The 20666-nt window shown below is 38.1% G+C and overlaps 3 protein-coding genes across 9 annotated transcripts; 2 read left to right on the top strand and 1 right to left on the bottom strand.

The window, feature by feature from the left end:
* The first annotated feature begins 591 nt into the window (after nucleotides 1–591).
* Nucleotides 592–11222, top strand: LOC131325208 (eukaryotic translation initiation factor 3 subunit A). 2 transcript variants are annotated; one of them, XM_058357326.1, is made up of 14 exons: nucleotides 592–731; nucleotides 890–983; nucleotides 2156–2637; nucleotides 2819–3034; nucleotides 3123–3491; nucleotides 3577–3606; nucleotides 5627–5854; nucleotides 5954–6115; nucleotides 7393–7614; nucleotides 7711–7917; nucleotides 8005–8211; nucleotides 8399–8479; nucleotides 9103–9304; nucleotides 10292–11222. In XM_058357326.1, exons 2-14 carry the CDS (start codon nucleotides 938–940, stop codon nucleotides 10705–10707), a joined length of 2868 nt encoding a protein of 955 aa, XP_058213309.1. In that variant the 5' UTR covers nucleotides 592–731; nucleotides 890–937; the 3' UTR covers nucleotides 10708–11222. The 2 variants fall into 2 exon arrangements, with proteins under 2 accessions (XP_058213309.1, XP_058213310.1); XM_058357327.1 differs by having other exon boundaries at nucleotides 596–731; nucleotides 885–983.
* A 4218-nt stretch (nucleotides 11223–15440) lies between these two features.
* LOC131326532 (bifunctional nuclease 1-like) lies at nucleotides 15441–18140 on the bottom strand. 6 transcript variants are annotated; one of them, XM_058359352.1, is made up of 7 exons: nucleotides 18022–18140; nucleotides 17168–17237; nucleotides 16933–17019; nucleotides 16796–16852; nucleotides 16629–16694; nucleotides 16413–16487; nucleotides 15441–15600 (listed from the first exon to the last, which is right to left on the bottom strand). In XM_058359352.1, exons 4-7 carry the CDS (start codon nucleotides 16838–16840, stop codon nucleotides 15442–15444), a joined length of 345 nt encoding a protein of 114 aa, XP_058215335.1. In that variant the 5' UTR covers nucleotides 16841–16852; nucleotides 16933–17019; nucleotides 17168–17237; nucleotides 18022–18140; the 3' UTR covers nucleotide 15441. The 6 variants fall into 6 exon arrangements, 5 of the variants coding, with proteins under 5 accessions (XP_058215335.1, XP_058215332.1, XP_058215334.1 ...); XM_058359349.1 differs by lacking the exon at nucleotides 16933–17019; XM_058359351.1 differs by lacking the exon at nucleotides 18022–18140 and having other exon boundaries at nucleotides 17168–17678.
* A 96-nt stretch (nucleotides 18141–18236) lies between these two features.
* On the top strand, nucleotides 18237–19299 carry LOC131327761 (putative B3 domain-containing protein At5g58280). Its single transcript, XM_058360895.1, has 3 exons — nucleotides 18237–18241; nucleotides 18780–18928; nucleotides 19073–19299. The coding sequence occupies exons 1-3, from the start codon at nucleotides 18237–18239 to the stop codon at nucleotides 19297–19299; spliced, it is 381 nt and encodes a 126-aa protein (XP_058216878.1).
* Nucleotides 19300–20666: the final 1367 nt, after the last annotated feature.

Raw genomic sequence — 20666 nt, 5'->3', positions numbered from 1 at the left:
CACGAAGTTCACTTCAACTCGTGTCAAGCCCCCCTTCCGGTTTAGGGAAGGAGCCTGACTAGTGGAGATTAGCAGTCTAGGATACCGTTACATCTTCCGAAACCACATATTCATGTGAGAAGCTCACACATTAAATTAGAAGCCTATGTAAATGTGTGGGTGTGGTCCATAAGGCTGCAAATGAACTGTGCTGTTTTACGAGCAGCTCGTGGCTCGGTTCGTTAAGATTTGGCTCGAGTTTTAGGCTCGTTAATAAAACGCGTAGAACTCAACATTCAAAAGCTCGGCTCGACTTGCAAATGCTTGGCCCATTTTTATAGGCTCGACTTGTTTAAAGAGGCTCGTCAAATAAATTATCCTAGCTTGGCTCATTTACAAGTGAGCCGAGTTCAAACACTATAAAGTTTGGCACGGCTCGGCTTGCTCGTTTGCACCGCTACGGAAGATAATTGGAGCCGAGGAGCAGCCAATAATTATCCCCCCACCCGATTGTCCCCGCCCGCTCCGTCCTAAGCAACCCGATTCATTACGCTAAATTACCTAAACACCCATCACCGCCCCTCATATTCTCCACAATGTCTATACTATAAAATCCAACCCCACTTCATAACTTAGGGTTTGCATCTTCTCTCTTGTGCTGTGTGGCGAGTGCGAACTGTCAGCCTTCGAATCACTCTCCGTCGCCGGTGCTCTCACTCTCTCGATAAACCTCTGGCTAATACGACCTTCAGGTAATCTCTATACATTCATCTACGTTTATACACGTATTTGTACCTTCGTGTATGGATGTATGTAAGATATACAGATAGATATATTCATCAATTCGTTCTTGTTTGGTTCCCTTTTTTCGCTTCGGCTAATACGACCGCGATATCCTGATCCAGTGCAGGTTTTCGTCGGCGTGATTTTGCGTGCTTTTTCTGTTTGATCGACAATCATGGCGACTTTTGCGAAACCGGAGAATGCTTTGAAGCGTGCCGAAGGTGATTTTAACGAAATTCTCCGTAAAATCCGTATCGTTTTTAGGTCATGGTTTAATTGTATGACTTTGTTATGAGTCATTAGTGATTGATGTATTTCTACTATTCATTGCGTTCTGGGTGGATGGTTGGCTGTGTTTAGTGCACTGGGAGCTGGAGTGGGATGGTCATCCCCTTGGAATGAATGCTTATTTTGACAGTTGGTTTGCGAAGTGTCACGACTCAGGAAATTCTTCTAATTCTGTGACAGAAGGCTGTGTTTGATTCACTGAAATGAGCGGGGACTGAATTGTCATTCCCTTGGAATGCTCATTCTGATTTTGAATGCGCTTAAAAAATTATGGTATGGAAATCATGATTCATCAATTTAGGTGAATGGACACTTGATTAGGATGCAAGGAATGACCATTTGATTTCTATCAAAATATCATAAGTGAAGTTCACGCCACGTAACAGATATGGAATTAGTGTTCTAAAAATCGAAATTAGTCAGCGAATCAGCGATTGATTGGGGGGGGGGGGGGGGGGGGGGGGGGGGCGGGGGGGGCGCTATCCGACTAGATCCGACTAATTGCTATGGACCAATTTATTGCCGATTACTAGGCCTCAAAGCTCGAAGGTGGCTGACCGCCCAATTAGTGCCTAGCGACTTTTAGAACATTTTACAGAATGGACGTTATAAGTAGCATCATCATATACCAGTTCAGGTGAAAGATTAATGCTGTGTTTGGTTTGGTTTTTGAAATTTTTTTTGAAAAATAGTAGGGCTAATAAGTGGGGAGAGATAGAGAGAGAGAGAGATGTTGGAAGTATGGGGAATTTAAGGGGAATCTAGGGGGAATTTTTTGAAAAATTCTTTTTGAAAAGAAAGAGAACAAGGCATAAGCCATTGAGAGATCAAGAATGAAACTTTCTATTTCTTTTCAAACTTATTGAACCAAACAATACCTTAGATTTTAGATTTTTCAGCCTAATATGCTTTTGGGTTCAGATTTCCTGGCCTGAGATATGGTTTAATTGTCAAAGCTTAGAATCAAAAGGATCTGAACTTTTGTGTGTTGGGTTGTTCATTTGTGTTCATATGTATCTTGCCTGTTGACGGTATGAAAGAGTAGTTTTAGAACGTAATGCTTGATTTGGGGTTTCTTGTAATAATTTTATCATGTCTGGTGCAGAGTTGATTAATGTTGGGCAAAAGCAAGATGCCCTGCAGGCGCTTCACGATCTTATTACCTCAAAGAGGCATAGAGCGTGGCAGAAGACACTTGAAAGAATCATGTTCAAGTATATTGAGCTCTGTGTTGACATGAGACGTGGTAGGTACGCTAAGGATGGTCTGATTCAGTATCGAATTGTGTGTCAGCAAGTGAATGTAACTTCATTGGAGGAGGTAATCAAGCATTTCATGCACCTATCGACTGAGAGAGCTGAGATGGCCCGTAGTCAGGCTCAGGCTTTAGAGGAAGCTCTTGATGTTGATGACCTTGAAGCCGATAAAAGGCCAGAGGATCTCATGCTTAGTTATGTCAGTGGTGAGAAGGGGAAGGACAGATCTGATCGTGAACTTGTGACCCCGTGGTTTAAGTTCTTGTGGGAGACCTATAGAACTGTTCTTGAAATTTTAAGGAACAACTCAAAGTTGGAGGCACTTTATGCGGTAATATTTTCATGTGTCACTTGAAGTGTGTACATCCCTAATAAGACAGCTATTATTGCTATTATAGCTAGTTCTATTTAGGTTAAGCTTTTCAGTTCCACAGGCAAACAGGTGTTTTAGGTTCGTAACATTTTTATGACTCTATCAGATGAACGTTCTGAACCTCAAATTTTATTCGCAGATGACAGCACATCGCGCCTTCCAATTCTGCAAGCAATACAAACGGACGACAGAGTTTCGCAGGCTATGTGAAATAATCAGAAATCATTTGGCTAACCTTAACAAATACAGAGATCAGAGGGATCGACCTGATCTATCAGCTCCAGAGAGCTTGCAATTATATCTTGATACAAGATTTGAGCAGTTAAAGATTGCAACTGAACTTGAACTCTGGCAGGTTGGTATGTTTAATGTCTTCTTGCATTGTCAGCAGATGTGCGTATAAAAATGTCTAAATATTGTTGGGTTGTCATTGTTTCCTGCAGGAAGCTTTTCGTTCTGTTGAGGATATACATGGGTTGATGTGCATGGTTAAGAAAACCCCGAAGCCCTCCTTGATGGTTGTTTATTACGCGAAGTTAACAGAGATTTTCTGGGTTTCAGGCAGCCATCTTTATCATGCCTATGCCTGGTTTAAGCTTTTCTCACTTCAGAAAAGCTTCAACAAGAACTTGAATCAGAAGGATTTGCAGTTAATTGCGTCATCTGTTGTCTTGGCTGCGCTTTCTGTTTCCCCCTATGACAGCACACGCGGGGCATCTCATTTGGAGCTTGAACACGAGAAAGAGCGGAACTTGAGGATGGCTAATCTTATAGGGTTCATTATCGACCCTAAACTTGAGAGTAGAGAAGTGGTAAGATTTGGTTGCATGTGGTTTTATTGTACGATCACATAGGTTTTTACTTTTATCTAAATCAGACACTCTTGTTTCTTGACAGCTTTCGCGGTCATCACTTCTTGCTGAATTGGTAAGCCCTAAATATATTCGTACTATTTATGGCTCTTCAAGGTGCTTAGTTCTATCCAAAATATAGCAGTGATATTACAATCTTGTCAATGACAACGCTGAACAATGTTTTCCGATATCTTTGGATTTTGAATTTAGGATACAGATAAATGCTCTTCAAGAGGTTTGATTGTGTCGTGTATGGCTTCAAGGGAGGCTGGTAGCTTGCAGCTTAGGCTATATATCAAAAGATCAAATGCATATCCATATGTTGCTGTGTTTCTCCCTTTCTCCTAAATAAGGCTTCATGGGGATCTGTAACTTACTTTGGCAAGGGATAATAGTCTAGACGTGGTATTGAGCCATAACATCCATCCACCAAGAACACAGAAAATGTACAGGAAACAAGTGTTGGAAGGATCTTTTGGCCTAAAATGTAATTGGCACTATCCAAAAGGCCCAAATATATCGGTGCCTGACTGATTCACTAGCATGAGTAGGACTCATGAAGTCCAAAAGCAATCACATGAAATGTTAAAGGGGCCCCATTTGAGATGAGCACATTATGAGATTATCGCTTTAGTGCTTTGCATCATGTTACTACTTTGAGTGCAGAGTGTTGTCTAAAACAGTTCCATTGGACGACTTCAAAGAGAAAATAAACGTAGAAGTATATTTTTAAATTCTCTTTTGAGCTTTTGTTTTCTTCCAGAGTATTGCTCCTTTGCTACTTGGACACCATGTTTTCTCATCAGTGGTTATTTTATCTGCAACTAATTGTACCGTTCAAGGGCCAAATCTGACAAAAAGCATCTAGTGGGGAAGAAAATAAAAAAGGATTAAGAGAGATACTGTTCTTAATCAAAGTTGGTAGGGTTGAAAAGTGTATCTTATGCCAAATTCCCTTTTTCCACCATCTCCCCCAAAATTAATTTTTTGAATCTCCATTTTTACAAAGAATTTAGGGAGTCTGGTCAAAAGTCATTATTGGAGTAACTAGATAAAGGACAGGAAACAAACCCCTGTTGTCAAACTTTTATGTTCCAAAATGTTTTTCCATTACAAGATGGCATATTGTGTCTCATCAGTTGATCACATAAGTAAGATCAAGTTTGTGAGGAATAGAAAACATAAGTGGACTGCAACTTGTGCTATTTGAAGCCAACCAAATCAATGGGCAAACTTATGAACTGGTCATTTGGAGTTGGATTTGGCTTGGGTTGACTTGTAAGAACTCAGCCTCGAACATGTGGTGGGTTGCGGCCTTCGCAACATTCCAATACGAGTGTTGTCTTTGCTTATATGTGATTCTTGGTAAGAATATAGACTGATGGTGGCGGTATTTTGTAATTGACTTGTAATAAGAATTTATGCTCGTACAATTGTCAGGAAAAGTTTGTGTGTACATTTTGACTTAGAACGCAATACTCTACATGTTCTATTTAAACTGTAACATAGTGTGGTTATATATTTTGGAAGAATGTACGATTTTGTGGAGTTTTGAGAAATCTAAGACCCAATCCAGAAGTTACAAGACCTTGTGTTATTCGTATGATTGTAATAGGTATATGCTTGCCATTGTTATGTCTTGGTTGCATGGCCGTTGTTTCTCGTATTTGCAAGTTGTGAATGATCTTCTATCTGTTGGATTGCATATTAGAACGATGCTTGTAAGCATTTGTGATAATTAGCAGCATAAAAATGCATTCAGACATGGAAAGGCAGAGTATAGATTGAAATATGCATATAAGCATACTCAGGGCGGAGATGAAATCAGCCAAGTCCCACCAAACCTATGTAAGATTGGAGGGTCCCGTGTAGACCTTGAACTTGATTTGGACTTGAGCAGCCTTAGCAATTGTTTGATTTGGCTTGACCTAGATTTCAATATGACAATTTCTAGATGTTCAACTCTCTGACATCAGTGACCCTTGTACAAGCTATCTTCGTTGTCAAGAACTAGGACTTACTCATGTTGTAAAAAGTGCTGCTGGAGATTTTTTGTTCTTTTCTTCTTATCAGTTTGATCTTTATGTTTTTAGGCCACTAAAGGTGTAATGTCTTGTGTAAATCAAGAAGTGAAAGACCTTTACAATCTGTTGGAGCACGAGTTTCTCCCTCTAGATCTTGCGTCAAAAGTACAACCGTTGTTGACCAAAACCTCAAAACTTGGGGGTAAGCTTTCTTCAGCATCTTCTGTACCAGAAGTGCATCTATCTCAATATATCCCGGCGCTGGAAAAACTTGCAACCCTGAGATTGCTTCAGCAGGTATACCTGTGCTAGGTTATCTTTTGATTACTGAATGTGCCATTTAGGCATTTCTCATTTTTATTTTCATCTCGATACTTTTCTCCTCTTGTTTTACAGGTGTCTCATGTGTATCAGACAATGAAAATAGAGAGTTTATCCAATATGATCCCCTTTTTCGATTTTTCAACTGTGGAGAAAATATCTGTGAATGCTGTCAAAAATGGTTTCATTGCAATGAAAGTTGACCATATGAAAGGTGTTGTGTTATTTGGTAACTCGGTAAGCTAGTCCTTGCAACCTTTGCTCTCACATTATTCACTTATTGCCTTGCTGAGCAGAAAACTATGACTTGCTGTTGCTGGTTATATATATTTGTAACAATGAATTGAGTTCTTGCGTACATCGAAAAAGAGTTATCTGTGATGATTTCAACTGTCAATGTTGGTATCCCTTGACTATATTGAAATCATGGTTGTGTGTAGAAGGGATGAGGAAGTGGGCCGGGTATGATAATTTGTTTATACTTTTCTACAATCATCACGGATGCTACCTTCCTAAGTTATGAACTTTCAGATATGTACATTCCTTAGTCTTTTTGATGATGACAATCTAGACTCCAGAGTTGTAACCAGTATCCCAGCAGTCAGAGATTTGGCAGGCCAGACACCTAGTCATGGCAATTGCGAAGCGTGGTGATGTAACATTGTGTTGGGTTCATTGTTATAATATACTGGAAGTCCTTGTCAAAAAGTTAAAGTCAGTAATGGTGTGAAGTCGCTGTGAAAAGCATGCTCGGTCGTACTTTTATGTGTATCAGGGTATCTGTGTGTGTGATGTCCTATTTTCTCTCTTTGTTAGTTCGATTATTTGATTATCATCAGATTGGCTATGGGAACTTCCATCTTGTTCTATCTACTTGTTTTAATTGAATGCAAATTGTGTGTTCCATGCTTACATTTCCTCTTAAGTTAGTCTTCTCTCCTTTTGAGATGCGAAATTAGAAGGAAACTAAATTTGCTTTCAAAAGTTCCATATTTTGTTGATAAATGTTTGCAGGTATTATGAGTACACACAGTTCTTTTTGGCCCTGTAAATGCATTTTGTTTGTGGTTTTGACCTAGGAATTGCTATTGCATCTAGATTGGTGAATGCAACTTCACAGTTTAGTCAAAGTTGGTTAATATGCCATTCCTTTTGTCAAAATTGGTCAATATGCCATTCCGATGTGTTGTCTGGGTTCCATTGTTTTTCCTCTATTGAAGGAGCGAAATATATGGTGTTCAGATCGCTTGTTAATTTCCTTACAGGAGCACTGTGAGGGTAGTATAGACTTCCTTTTCCTCAGGCTTTTTGATTAACTTAGCTGGTATTGTTCTTCTTATGTGTTGTGGGACTTTGTTTCCCATCCATCTAGCTGATATACCTTTTTTTGTTTTGCCTGTCTGAGTAAAAATCTAATTCCACCGTTTGCATGGCCTCTGAACTTTCAATAATCATCCCCTTAACCCTCCTTTCGTTTGTGTGTTAGTGATGTCTTTATCTTTTCCCCCACTCAGGGCCTTGAGTCTGATGGGATGCGCGATCACCTGATGATATTTGCTGAATCTTTAAATAAAGCAAGGGGAATGATATTTCCGCCTTCAAAGAAAGAGTCAAAACTAGGTGAATTGCTGCCTGGTTTAGCAGAGGTTGTCGAAAAGGAACACAAGAGACTTCTTGCTCGGAAGTCAATAATTGAGAAACGCAAGGAGGAGCAAGAACGCCAGCTATTGGAGATGGTATTTGTTTGTAAACTTTTTCAGTTGTGTATTTCATGGTTTATTATAGTATGAGAAATATTTATTAATTTTCTGGTGTATTCTGAATTCCTGAAGGAACGGGAGGAGGAAGCAAAAAGGCTAAAACTGCAGAAAATAACTGAAGAGGCAGAACAGAGACGGCTAGCATCTGAGTTTGAGCAAAGAAAGAACCAAAGGATCCTTCGGGAAATAGAGGAGCGAGAACTTGAAGAAGCACAGGCTCTACTTCAAGAGGCTGATAAGCGTGGTAAAAAGAAGGGAAAGAAGCCTCTCATTGAGGGAGTGAGTAAAATGTTCGGTTTCACCTTGTCTGTTGTCAGCTTTGAGATCGCTAGAACTGATTTTTGCATCATATGTATGGTTATCCAGGAAAAAGTGACAAAGCAAAGTTTGATGGAGTTAGCACTGAGTGAGCAACTTCGTGAGAGGCAGGAAATGGAAAAGAAATTGCAAAAGCTAGCTAAGACTATGGATTACTTGGAAAGGGCGAAAAGAGAAGAAGCGTCACCTTTGATTGAAGCTGCATTTCAGCATCGTCTAGTGGAAGAAAGGATGCTTCATGAACATGAACAACAGGTAACGTTCGAAATGCTCTTGCCTCCTTTGCTGATCATATATCTTTATAATAATTTCTGTCTTGAAAAATTCCCATCTTTTTAATGTTGCCTGCATCCAGCTGCAATTTGATGCTCTTATTATATGATGTTTTATATTGACTCCTTTTTTGTTTACTTAACCTGGGTTCTTTGTGGCTACTTTCCAGCAAGAGATCGAGCTGAGCAGACAAGGCCATGATGGCGATCTGCAAGAGAAAAACAGACTCTCAAGAATGTTGAATCATAAGGTCAGCTTCTAGGTTGAAATTTGTTGACATTTAATTGGTTTAGAAAATTACTATATATGACATGTCAGAAATAAGAGGCATATTTGGCATTGATGAGTTTGTTGTTTAATAGGACCTCAAAATTATAAGCTGTATGTTGCTATCTCGGAATTAGATTCCAGAAAGTTTTCACAGCACTTACTTCGTTGTTGAAGGATTTCAAAACCGGCGTTGAAGGTTTTTTTGGGGAAAGTATTTGTAATTCACAAAAACCATTTTCACTCGCACTAAATACATCACTGACTTGTTTTGGTGTTTCAAAAGTAGTTTTCTGGAAAAGGCAACCTTTATTTTTTTTAAAGAATTTCACCGGATCAGTTAGCTTCTCTATATCCTGAGTCACTGACAAGAAATCTGCCACATGGAGTTTGAGCAAATATTGTAGTTTGTTTACGTTATTATTTCCGTAGTTCTTTAATTGACTGTTCAGTAACGTTATGAATTTGGTTTCTCTTGTTCAATTGCACGTATCTTACTGGTTATGATAAGTTCATTTGCTCTCTGTCTGCACACATGCGTTTGATTGTTCTATAAAGCGACACTGTATGACTTGTTTTCCATTCTCTCATTTTATTTGTTGGCAGATACAATTCCAGGAAATGGTCATGAACCGCCGGCGAGCAGAATACGATAGATTGAGAGCTGATAGAGAGGAGAGGTTGAACCAAATCCTTCATCAGCGGAGGCAGGAAAGGGAATACCAGAGGAAGATTATATTCTATGTGAGGATGGAGGAGGAAAGGCTGAGAACATTGCATGAAGAGGAGGAAGCTCGTAAGCGTGAAGGTACAAGCTTGGTGTGACAGTTTGCCATTTTGTTACTTAATAAGTTGATGACATTATTGGTGACATTGCGCTGTTTATGCTTCCTCCTTTTGTCTATTTTGCTTTTCTTCGTTTCCAAATTTTGTACATAGGAAGCCTTATGGTACACAATAACCCATAATCAATGTTCTAAAAATCGCTAGGCGCTAGTCAGGCGGAAAAGGGGCGCCTTGCACCTAGGCGCCGACTAGTCAGACACCTAGTGCCTAGGCGGGGACTAATCGGGCTAGGCGGCCGACTTTTAAAACACTGCCCATAACTTTGGTAACTATTGACAATAATTCACAACACCTGAACACCGCACACTTTGGTAACTAGCCCCAATAATTCATTTCACTTTTTATGCACAACTTGTAAACCTATTTGTAACTGGCCAAAAATAATATGTAATTTTGCTTTTATAAACCTGTAAATTCTGTTTCCAAATTATGCACATGGGAAGCCCTGTGGTACACTCTAAACCATATTTTTGTAACTAGTCACAATATTTCACAACTAACACCACACACTTTCGTAACTAGCCCCGTTAATTTATAACACTTTTTATGCACACCTTATTTGTAACTAGTCAGAAATTTATGTAAAACTATCACCACAAAAAGTCTTAACCACAAAAATATATAATACCAAATGCCACTACAGGAACAGGTTAAAAAATGAACCATGATGTTTGTAACCACAAAAAAACCTTAACTGAACTTTTCTGTGGTACTGATTAAAAAAAAAAAAAAAAACTTTTCTGTGGTACACAACCATCCATTTATGCACTAAAAAATCAGAACTAACACTACCAAAATTATGACATTTTTATGGTACAAAGTATACACCATGTGTACTTGTACTAGCTTAATATTCTTCAACTCCAGTTTGTTACGTTATCTACACACATCGTAGCCACCTTTGTTTGCATCTCTTTAGTATGTTTTCCTTTTTTTCTTGGATATACAGAGGCTGAAAGGCGAAGGAAAGAAGAAGCTGAACGTAAGGTGAAGCTGGATGAGATTGCTGAGAAGCAGAGGCAGAGAGAGAGGGAGCTGGAAGAGAAAGAGAGGATAAGGCGAGAATCTCTACTTGGAAGGTCAACTGACGGGCTCTCAAGGTCTTCTGACCTCCCTGGTGGATCTCGCCCAAGTGAGCCTGCTGCAGTTGCTCCTGCTGCCGCTGCCGCTGCAGCCGCACCGGCCCCAACTCCTGGGAAATATGTGCCTAGGTTCCGGCGGGGGGCTGAGACTGCAGTACAGGCTCCACCACCGGTACAGGCTCCACCACCACATGACAGTTGGCGCAGTGGAGGCAGTGGGAGCAGCAGTGGTGCCAGGCCTACATGGTCTTCAACTAGGGGGCTGCGCACAAGTGAACGTTGACTACAGAGGTGTGGAAGAATTGCATCAGTTCTTAACATTCAGATTTCAATCGTTTTCAAATTTTGAGCCTAGCGTGGGATCCCAACAAACCTCCAGTTCGAGTTCTTGATTTGGAGGGCTAGCAGCTTGAAAGTCCTCTCTTCCTCCCTCTCTCCCTCCCTCTCTCTCTCTGTAGGGAATTTCAGTACAGTTAGGTTGGACTCCTCTATACGAGGATAATTACTTTTTTTCCAGCTGCTGAATATCTTTGGACAACAAACATCAGAATTGGCTCTTGGCCAAGGTTTGTGGGGCAACCATCTAGGCTCTCTCTCATCGATTTGTTTTTTTGGTTGTTTTTTGGTTTTGTCAAGATGAGTTGCAAATTCTTACTGTTTTGCTGTTCGATTACGACTACTTTTCTACTGTTCATCTTTGTGGATTGTGAGAGAACTTTGATATTGTTGCCTTTGGGAAACTTGATTCATCACTGTCAGAATTGTTTGGAAATATGCAATTGGTCTTGATCCGTTTCATTTCGCAGAGTGTTGCGTCACTCAGAAGTGTTTGTATGGCTTGTGGTTTGAAAGTATTTCGATGACGGGGTCTCTTGTTTCAATTTTGTCAAATAATTTATGTTTGTGACGATCGAAGTAAAACTTTGAATAATTCGCAATGACAAGATGGTGAAAAATGTTGGGAAACTTTTGGATTTGTCTTTGTTGGCTTGAAAAGTGAGTAAATTTGGGGAAAGATAAGGAAATGAATGAGATTTGAAGAGAACTACTTTTTTTTTTTTTTTTGCGAATTGCAGATAAAAATGATTTTTTGATTGAAGTTAGAATGAGTCGTAAATTCTTTAAACACTTGTTGATTTAAGTATATGATCTTTCAGTCTTCAAAATGAAGATTTTTTTTTTGAGGAACAAACAAGAACCCCGAACTAATGAAATCAATAAGATTAAAATTTGGAACTGTCTTTTCTGCAGTTGAAACCCGAACAATAATAGAATACAGTCGCATTTTCGACCATTCATATATCAGCTATTAACAATGTAGATTTGTAAAATAATCTTCTTTTTTTTGGGAAAATGATTTGCATTCTCCCCTTTTAGCCATCCACACACCTTGTTTTGTTTTTATCCACATGAATTGACAATATTGTACTTGAATGTGTGAAAAAATATATTGAATAAAGGGCAAGATAGTAAATTCAAGTGGATAAAAACGAAAAAAGAAGTGTGAGCGGTTAAAAGGGGAGTGTGGAAACCAATTCTATTTTTTTTTTTTTAGGAAACGATAGAAAATTTTAAAAGTCTTTGGACCTTTCTACAATTACACTTATTTTATACACTCACACGTACACAAGTGTGACGACAAGCGTGCCTCAGACTTGTTTTGTAAATATGTGCGTAAATATTTTTGTCTTTGGAGATTTACCTAAAGTCTTTTCACAAATTTAAATATCAAGTTTTTTGGTACTATAAGCGTCTCGAATGCCATAACAAAATCTTAAAAAATTTCTAAAATTAATAATGTTGGTTCAAAATATCACTTACAATGATATAATAAAACTTAGCAACCCCTTAACTTGTAACTATGTCCTGGTCTTTGGAGAAACAAAAATAGTAACTTTTTTTTATTTGGTAAAGTGCCTCATGCCTTGTATAACACCTCGTCTCACATTGGAAGTCTACATGGATAATCTTGGATATATAACAAACCTTGTGGGCTACTACTAGTAGCTTGAGCTTAAGCTTTTGGGCCATGTAGTGTGACTTGTGAATCAAAATCAAGGTATTAGGCCAGTGATTTGCGTGGGGTGTTACACCTTGTTTGGGGGACTATACTCTTTGTTTTCCAATAGACGAGGCACTTTCAATAAACATTCATATCTTTTCCAATAGAGATGAGCGAAGCCATTGCCATTTGATAAAAGGAAAACATTCCTATTCCCATATTCTTTTTCTATGATAAAAAAATGCACGAAATCCCAAGTGCTCTCTCTCTCACGCTCTCTTTTCAAATTTCAAATTGAGAGAGAGAGAGTGTGTGTGTGGATTCGTGGTACAGTGTAACGAAAATGGATAGGTATTGATAAGCCTCAACTCATTCGAGCAATTGGGACATCGGCATTCTCAATCGGAGATTCAGAGGTTTGATGTTTCTAATCTACCAAAACCTTCTACTATTGTTGAGAGGAAAGGTTCATAGGTTTCTCAGTTTCGAACTGCATATTGAACTCATCAAAATATTGATAGCATTTCCCATACTCTGCACCCACTTGTGGTTTTGTATACCGTGACACAACTCATTTATGTTTTGTGCGCGATTGTTCCATCAATATTACTGCATAAGAGTCCATTTTCCATTCGATAAATTATTAGTTGCTCATGAAGCACTGCCAAGTGGTGCTCAGGTCACTGAAGAAGCACTCTTTCCATAGGGAGGTTGAGCAGTAGCCGAGGCGAACCTACTTGCTCTTTCTTTCCTTCCTATCTGGACTACGTATGTGTGAAACTTGGATATGGAAGTCTTCTCTTGTTTCTCGACAATGAAGTAAGACCAAGCTCATGAGCTGATTGTTTGATAGTATGATAGGACTACTCGGATAGGATGTCAAATCTAGCTCAGCAACGACTTTATAGTAATGGTTGCCATTGTAGTGTTCATGTCATTAGCACAAATTAGCTCTATAGCTTTCATATCATTAGCACAAATTGATGCGTTGTGTGGGTAACATGTCAATATTTTTTTACTTAATCAGAGAAGAAAAATTGCTGACATATTATAAGTTCAAACCGATGGGTGGAACTCATTTGTGAACACCCCTGCCTGCAATAGAAGGTGCCCAAGAGGTTATATACACATGGCTAGGTATGAACTTAGCCAATGCGAGACATTAGTAATCATACAACAATTACTAGTGGTATTGGACAGGCAAAAACTTATGAAAAGTTTGAACTGAACTTAACAATGGATCACTCTAAGTGATGTGGTGTTCTGTTTTGTATTGTTGTAAACTTGTGTAATTAAGCCTAAACTCGATAATGGTAGAAGGTGAAGTTGCCTCCTAGCCCAGTTGGTGGGGTAGGTATGGGCACTTCATTTGGTGAGGGTTCAAACTCCACCCCTATTGTTGTTTCTCATAGGATAAAATACATTAGGATTTTCTTGGATAAAAAAGAAAATAGAAGTTTGAGATGACTCATAGTTTAGTAACTTGAATTTGTGTAGTCTCTGAAGTTCACATCGATTGAGCTTAGAATCATTAAGCTAGTTTCACCTGTTAGTTTTAATTTACAGGAAAACAGTCTTGGAAAATCCTGCACTAAAAAAACTCATCCTTCGTATTACAAGGATGCTTTAGACGACCAACAGACATCTTATTAGAAGACTTTTGCAAACAACAGCGAAGGAAAGTGTTAACAATTACGAGGAAGCTCACAAACAACGAGTTGAAGCAAATAAAAACAATTTGAGGTGATTCATTTCGTCATTTAAAAGCATATATTTTCTCATATGTTTTTTCTTCAGTCTCCTCACATGCATAAAAAAGCGAATTTTGATTCGTTTAGTAAGAAGAGATTTACTCTTTGCTCTTATTAGACTAGTAATAATATCATGCCGGTTGTGCATCACTAAGAAATGGAGTTTTAAGCAGTAATTCGCTGTTTTAGAATTTGTAGTCTTCTGTTGCATGGGTTGAATCGGCTGTTGGACAATCACAATACATAAACTATAAACAATTGCTCTCTTTCTTTTCTTTTCTATACTTGTTCTATGTATTTGAATTGGTTATAAGAATTTGCGATAGTGCAATGACTTATAAGCTTTGTCTCTCACTTAAAAATGAAGGATTAGATAAATTAAGAATGAAGGATTAGATTAACGGAAGCTATTTTTTCTTCTGATCGTGTAAGAAACGACAAATGAACCATTTTTGGTTGATGAAACAAGATTAATGGGTTTGAGTGAACAATTGGCCCTTGACAGAGCTTAATGGAGAAAAAGAATTTTATGTAATCGACCCCAATTGATTGGGGCATAAGGCTCGGTTTGGTTTAAACAAGATTAATAGTCGTTCTCCAAGTTCTTTAACTGCATTCTACTTGATAATTATAGTTTTTACGATGTCTCTCATTGAAGGTTTTGGGGATTTTGAAGATTTTAAAGAGTATCGAATCTCAAAAGTTCAGAGAAAAAGCCTATGGTAAACATGATTTCTTTCCTATCCTTTTGTCCTTCTAACAAAAATTCACCCTTTTTAGTTCTGGTATGATCTCAATATGTGTGTGTGTTTTTCTAAACTTCGATGTCATTTTTCACAATGGTGCAGCAACGTCTTGCCTTGCGTAAATCAAAAAGTGACTACATGATAGAACCAAGGCATTCTCTGCGTGCACACAATCCAGTTTCCACCACAAGAAATCATGACTTTCCCGACGTTTAATAGTGAAATAAACACTGGTAAAAGTCTTCCCGGTGTTTCGCCCGACGTTTGCAGTAAACGCCGCGATTGCCGGTGTTGGAAATACTTTGCGGCATTTATAAAACGCCGGGAATGGACCCGGCGTTTTTTCCGGTGACCAGAACTGGCATCTTTTACCGGGGTTTGTGTAAACGCCGGGAATAGTTGATTTGTTGAAAATAAAAATTCTTTGATAGTTTCATTATACACTGACAATAAAGAAATTCAACTTTAAATGGCCAAAACTTCAAAATTGATAAATAATCCATAACATCAATTATGATTCACATAACAAGAATATACAACCAAGATACAAAGAAATTTCTTTTGAGCCTCCCGCCATAAGGATCACTACCGAGAGATCGCCCAACGGTCATAGAGAGGGCATCACTTTCCATGAAGGCCCTAAAGACCCCCAATTGCATTCTCAGTTGCCAATTCAACTGCACCAATAGAAAAATAGGACATAAGCACTTGAATTATAAGTGACCTAGCTACTACAAGCTTTTATTTACTTGAATTATAAGAGACTTAGCTACCATAAGCTTAAACGAGTGAACTTAGAACAACAGTCACCAGACTTAACAATTGAAACAAGTAAATGAAAAGCACAAGGAGTAAACAAAGAAAGCAGTAGAAACCACTATAAAGAATACTTCTCATAGATGCTAAGGATTTGCAACCACAATGAAGGCAGAATGTCTCTCTTAGAAATGAAGATATGCAGAATCTTCGTCACAGAACATTGATACCTTATTTAATTGACTAGTCCATAGGTTTGGGTGCCAAGAAAATGAAAGATAGGTTAGGTTATTTGGCTTCAACTTACACTTCAATATCAGATTAAGTTTCTGTCTCTGCTTTGTACCAAAGGTATGAGAGAAAAGAAATAGAGACTGGTTTGTATAGGAGAATAAGTGAGGATGCATTCCCATGTTACTAAAGAGTAAACAGTTAGGAAAAAGAAATAGAGACTTATCCGTTGTGTTATTAGCATCATCAACCATAAACATAAACATAAACAATCATCATTAGCCAGTATTGATGAGCTCTCAGTGTGCACGTATATAGCATTCTTGTTGTCCAACACTGTTATCCCATGCTATCTTATGAGAGGGACATGATATTACAACTGGTATAGGTGAGGCCTATATGATGATAAACAACCACGCGAGCACACTAAACATCGAATAATTCTATAAACAGCAACAAAGAGGGAAAAAGACTCCCAACTTATCAACATGAGCAAAAGTACCTTGAATCTCACTGCAACGTTAATGGCGTCCGAAGGCCGAAGGTCAAAGCTGATACTCTCGGCTTCATTATCCAACTGAGTTTAAAAAAATTAAAAATTCACTTGCTACTTAAGTTTTATCACTGTTTTGATTAGCTAGTTAAATATTACCATTAAACCAAGATTGATGGTTGAAACATTCATTCAATAAACTACAAGTGTTTAAGGGGAATATACCTTCGTGAGGCATAATTGAGCAAAATATGCTTCATGTACTCTCTTTGTGACTTGAACAAATTTCAACTGCACAAGCGGTAAACTGATACAAAAAATTACAGTCTTATGCAAGAAACATCAAATTACTAAATAGTTATGAGAACTAATATAACCAAATACAAACTTACTGTATAGCCCATCTTGCCAATCATCTCTTTCACAGTTTGATACATAGTGGGCCTAGCCTAAAAAGAGAAAAAAGAAAATTGATGTCTTGTAGCATATCATGTAGAAGAGGAAAAAGAGTTTCCCAATTGACACTTACAATGTGGACATTGCGTAGGGGCTAGAGAGTTCACATAGCTCGCTATTTTTCAATTGCATTGGGAGTTCTATTCCCAAATTCACATTTCTACAAAAAAACAAAGCTCTCTCTATCCTTAAATAACTGAAGCACACAACTTAGAGCAGAAAAACGAATGTGATGCAATAACAGCAAACAAAATTCATAAGGACATTTCACTAGAAAGTGACCTAAAGACAGCAGAATAATACCTTACCCCAGTGTTGTAAGGGGAATCAAATCCATTGGCTATGGGAGAATGCGAAGTGGGACCCGAATGCACGAAACTGTAAGGGAATCAACGGTCAGTGTAGAGATGACCTTTTCAATCTGGCAGAACACATTTACAGATACATATTTTAAATTACTTCAATCAAATTACAATAATTCCATTGCCATACCTAAAAGGGCCATCCTTTATCTAGATTTCGCTTTGGAAATCTAAAAAATGGACAAAAAATCACTACTCACTAATGCTTCACTTGGACCATTAAAAAACAAGAAGGGGGAAAAAACCTAAGAAACTTTATCACCAATTTTATGGTGTTTGAAGCCTCTACAGAAAGCTAATCACTTCAAATGATGCCAAATTGTTGAACTATAGCCAAATTGGCATGTCTACGCAATGAAACAGAGCAAAATAAATAGTTCATCAACCTAATTATGAAAACCTAGTTTTGGATTTCTCGTGTAGAAGAAGCGAAAGTCGAATATTTTAACCAAAACTAGAATTATTGGCTTTGAGGAGGCAGGGAAGGTGGTTGATCTCACTTCGATTCATTTTTCGGAGATTGGAAGCTTCCTACCTCTTCTTCTTTGCTAACTTCCACTTCATCTTCTTCGTCTGAAGAAGCATAGTCCACCAGTGACATTTCTCTCTAACTAGGGCTTTGACATAAGAAAAAAACTACGACCACGCGACCCCATGTCCCCTTCCCCACCCCTAACCCGATCCCCACCCTCTAAACCCAACCATAGTTGAAGCATACGACCCCACGACCCCTGCTCATCCACAGATACAATGTGAGAGAGAGAGAGAGAGAGAGAGAGAGGGGGGGGGGGGGAACGTACCAAGAGGGAGCCGCAGATCGAAGTAGGCGGACAGGAGGGAGCCCTAGATCGAGAGCTCGCTCATTCTTAGAATTCTAGATAAAGGGGGATAGTATTATTGTAGCGTTGAGGTCTCCGCTACAGTGATTTTAAGACTTTTACTGGGGTTTTGCACAAATGCCGGCAACCAAGTGCCAGGTATGCCCTTTTTTTCTTGTAGTGTCCTACATATCGTGATGAGGTTAGTACTAAGATTTCCTAATACGCAGATCACCAACTATAAAGAATATGGATGCTAAGGTTTCTCATTTGAATAAAATCTTTTGCCTATAAGAATATGGATGCTAAAGTTTCTCATTTTGAATAAAATCTTTTGCCTCTTGAAGTATTATTACTATTTTCTAAAGAGCATGAGTACAATATGGAATTTGAAACTATAGTTATTGTGCGACCATAGGCACGTCTTGACATTTGCGATGGTCTAACCAATGCATGAGATCTTAGATACGGTCACAATATTATTCTTTTGGAAATCAAATTTTCCCACTCTTATGTCATTTGTCTGTGTCTTGCAATTGTTTTTATGCATAATTAACATGTTTCTCGGTTGATTTTATTTGATTTTCATTTCAGGTTGACATAGGGCTTCCACCTTTACGAACGAGATCAAAGCTCAATTCATAATGGGCAAAGTTACATAACTATTTCTGCAACGATGTCATTTTTTATTTTCTCTTCTGCTTTAAGTGGTAGCATATACTGAAGTTTCCATTTTTCAGCTATCTGGCAAGACCATTGGATGAAGTCAAAGTTGCATTTTACGAACAAAGGGCTCATGCTTTCAAATGTGCTGAGAAGCTCGAAAGCAATCTCACATTCGGAAACCCATCTTTTGACAAATCCATGGTTCAATCTCATGTTTACAGTTGTTTTTGATTGGTAAATGTCAATAGACAAATTGTCTATAATCTAGGTATATTGCACAAGTTACATATTTTGTCTTCTTATATATACCCATTGTGTTTATAACTCAATTCGCCATGTTAAGGACTTCCTTCTAAATTTTGTGAAGATCATCTTCCAAAATTGATAGAAGATATAGTACTAGAAAATGAGAAGGGTGCAAAATACGATGCTGTGTACATTGGCAAGAGAGTTGGGCTTAGTGATGGATGGAAAGCATTTGCATTGGATCATAAGTTGGATGATGGTAATGCTCTAGTCTTTGAACTGGTTGAAGCCACACGCAAATGCTCAACTAGTTCAAAGACCAGAGCATCACCATCATCCAATTTTTGATCCAATGCAAACACTTTTCATCCACCACTAAGCCCAACTCTCTTGCCAATGTACACAACATTGTAATCCCTACCCTTCTCAATTTTTTAGTACTATATCTATTGTCGATTTTGGTAGATGATCCTCGCCGAATTTAGAAGGAAGTCAAACATGGTGAATTGAGTTATTATAAACGCAATGAGTACATATAGGAAGACAAAATATGTAACATGTGCAATATACCTAGATATAGACAATTTGTCTATTGACACTTACCAACCAAAAACAACTATAAACATGAGATCGAACCATGGATTTGACAAAAGATAGGTTTTCGGATGTGAGATTGCTTTCGAGCTTCTCAGCACATTTGAAAGCATGAGCCTTGTTCGTAACATTCAATTTTGACTTCATCTAATGGTCTCGCCAGATAGTTGGGAAAATGGAAATTTCAATATATGCTATCACTTAAAGCAAAAGAGAAAATAATTATGACATCATTGCAGAAATAATGATGCAACCTTGCCCATGACGAATTGAGCTTTGATCCCTTTTGTAAAGGCGGAAGCCCTATGTCAACCTAAAATGAAAATCAAACAAAATCAACCGACAAACATGTCAGTTATGCATAAAAATAACAGCAACACACAGACAAATGACATAAGAGTGGGGAAGGAAAATTTGGTTTCCAAAAGAACAATATTGTGACCGTATCTAAGATCTGATGCATTGGTTGGACCATCGCAAATGTCAAGACGTGTCTATGGTCACACAACAATTATAGTTTCAAATTCCATATCATACTCATACTCTTTAGAAAATAGTAATAATACTTCAAGAGGCAACATATTTTATTCAAAATGAAAAACCTTAGCATCCATATTCTTATAGTTGGTGATCTGCATATTGGAAAATCTTAGTACTAACCTCATCGCAATATGTAGGAACTGGATTGCATGCACGCAAAGAACATCTTGGTTCTATCCTGTAGTCACTTTTTGATTTACGCTTGGCAAGACGTTACTGCACCATTGTGAAAAATTACATCAAAGTTTAGAAAAACACATATTGAGATCATGCCAGAACTAAAAAGGGTGAATTTTTGTTAGAAGGACAAAACTATAGGAAAGAAATCATGTCTTCGCTTTTTCTCAAAACTTTTGAAATTAGATAGTCTTTGAAATCTTTAGAATCCCCAAACCTTCAATGAGAGACATCGTTAAAACTATAATTATCAACTAGAATGCAGGTAAAGAACTAGGAGAACGACTATTAATCTTGTTTAAACTAAACCAAACCGAGCCTTATGTTCCAATTAATTGGGGTCGGCTATATGAATTCTTTTTCTCCATTAAGCTCTGTCAAGGGCCAATTGTTCATTCAAACCC

The sequence above is a fragment of the Rhododendron vialii genome, chromosome 5a (assembly GCF_030253575.1).
Source record: "Rhododendron vialii isolate Sample 1 chromosome 5a, ASM3025357v1".
Classification (NCBI taxonomy): Eukaryota; Viridiplantae; Streptophyta; class Magnoliopsida; order Ericales; family Ericaceae; genus Rhododendron; species Rhododendron vialii.
This window is presented reverse-complemented; position numbering and strand designations above follow the sequence as displayed.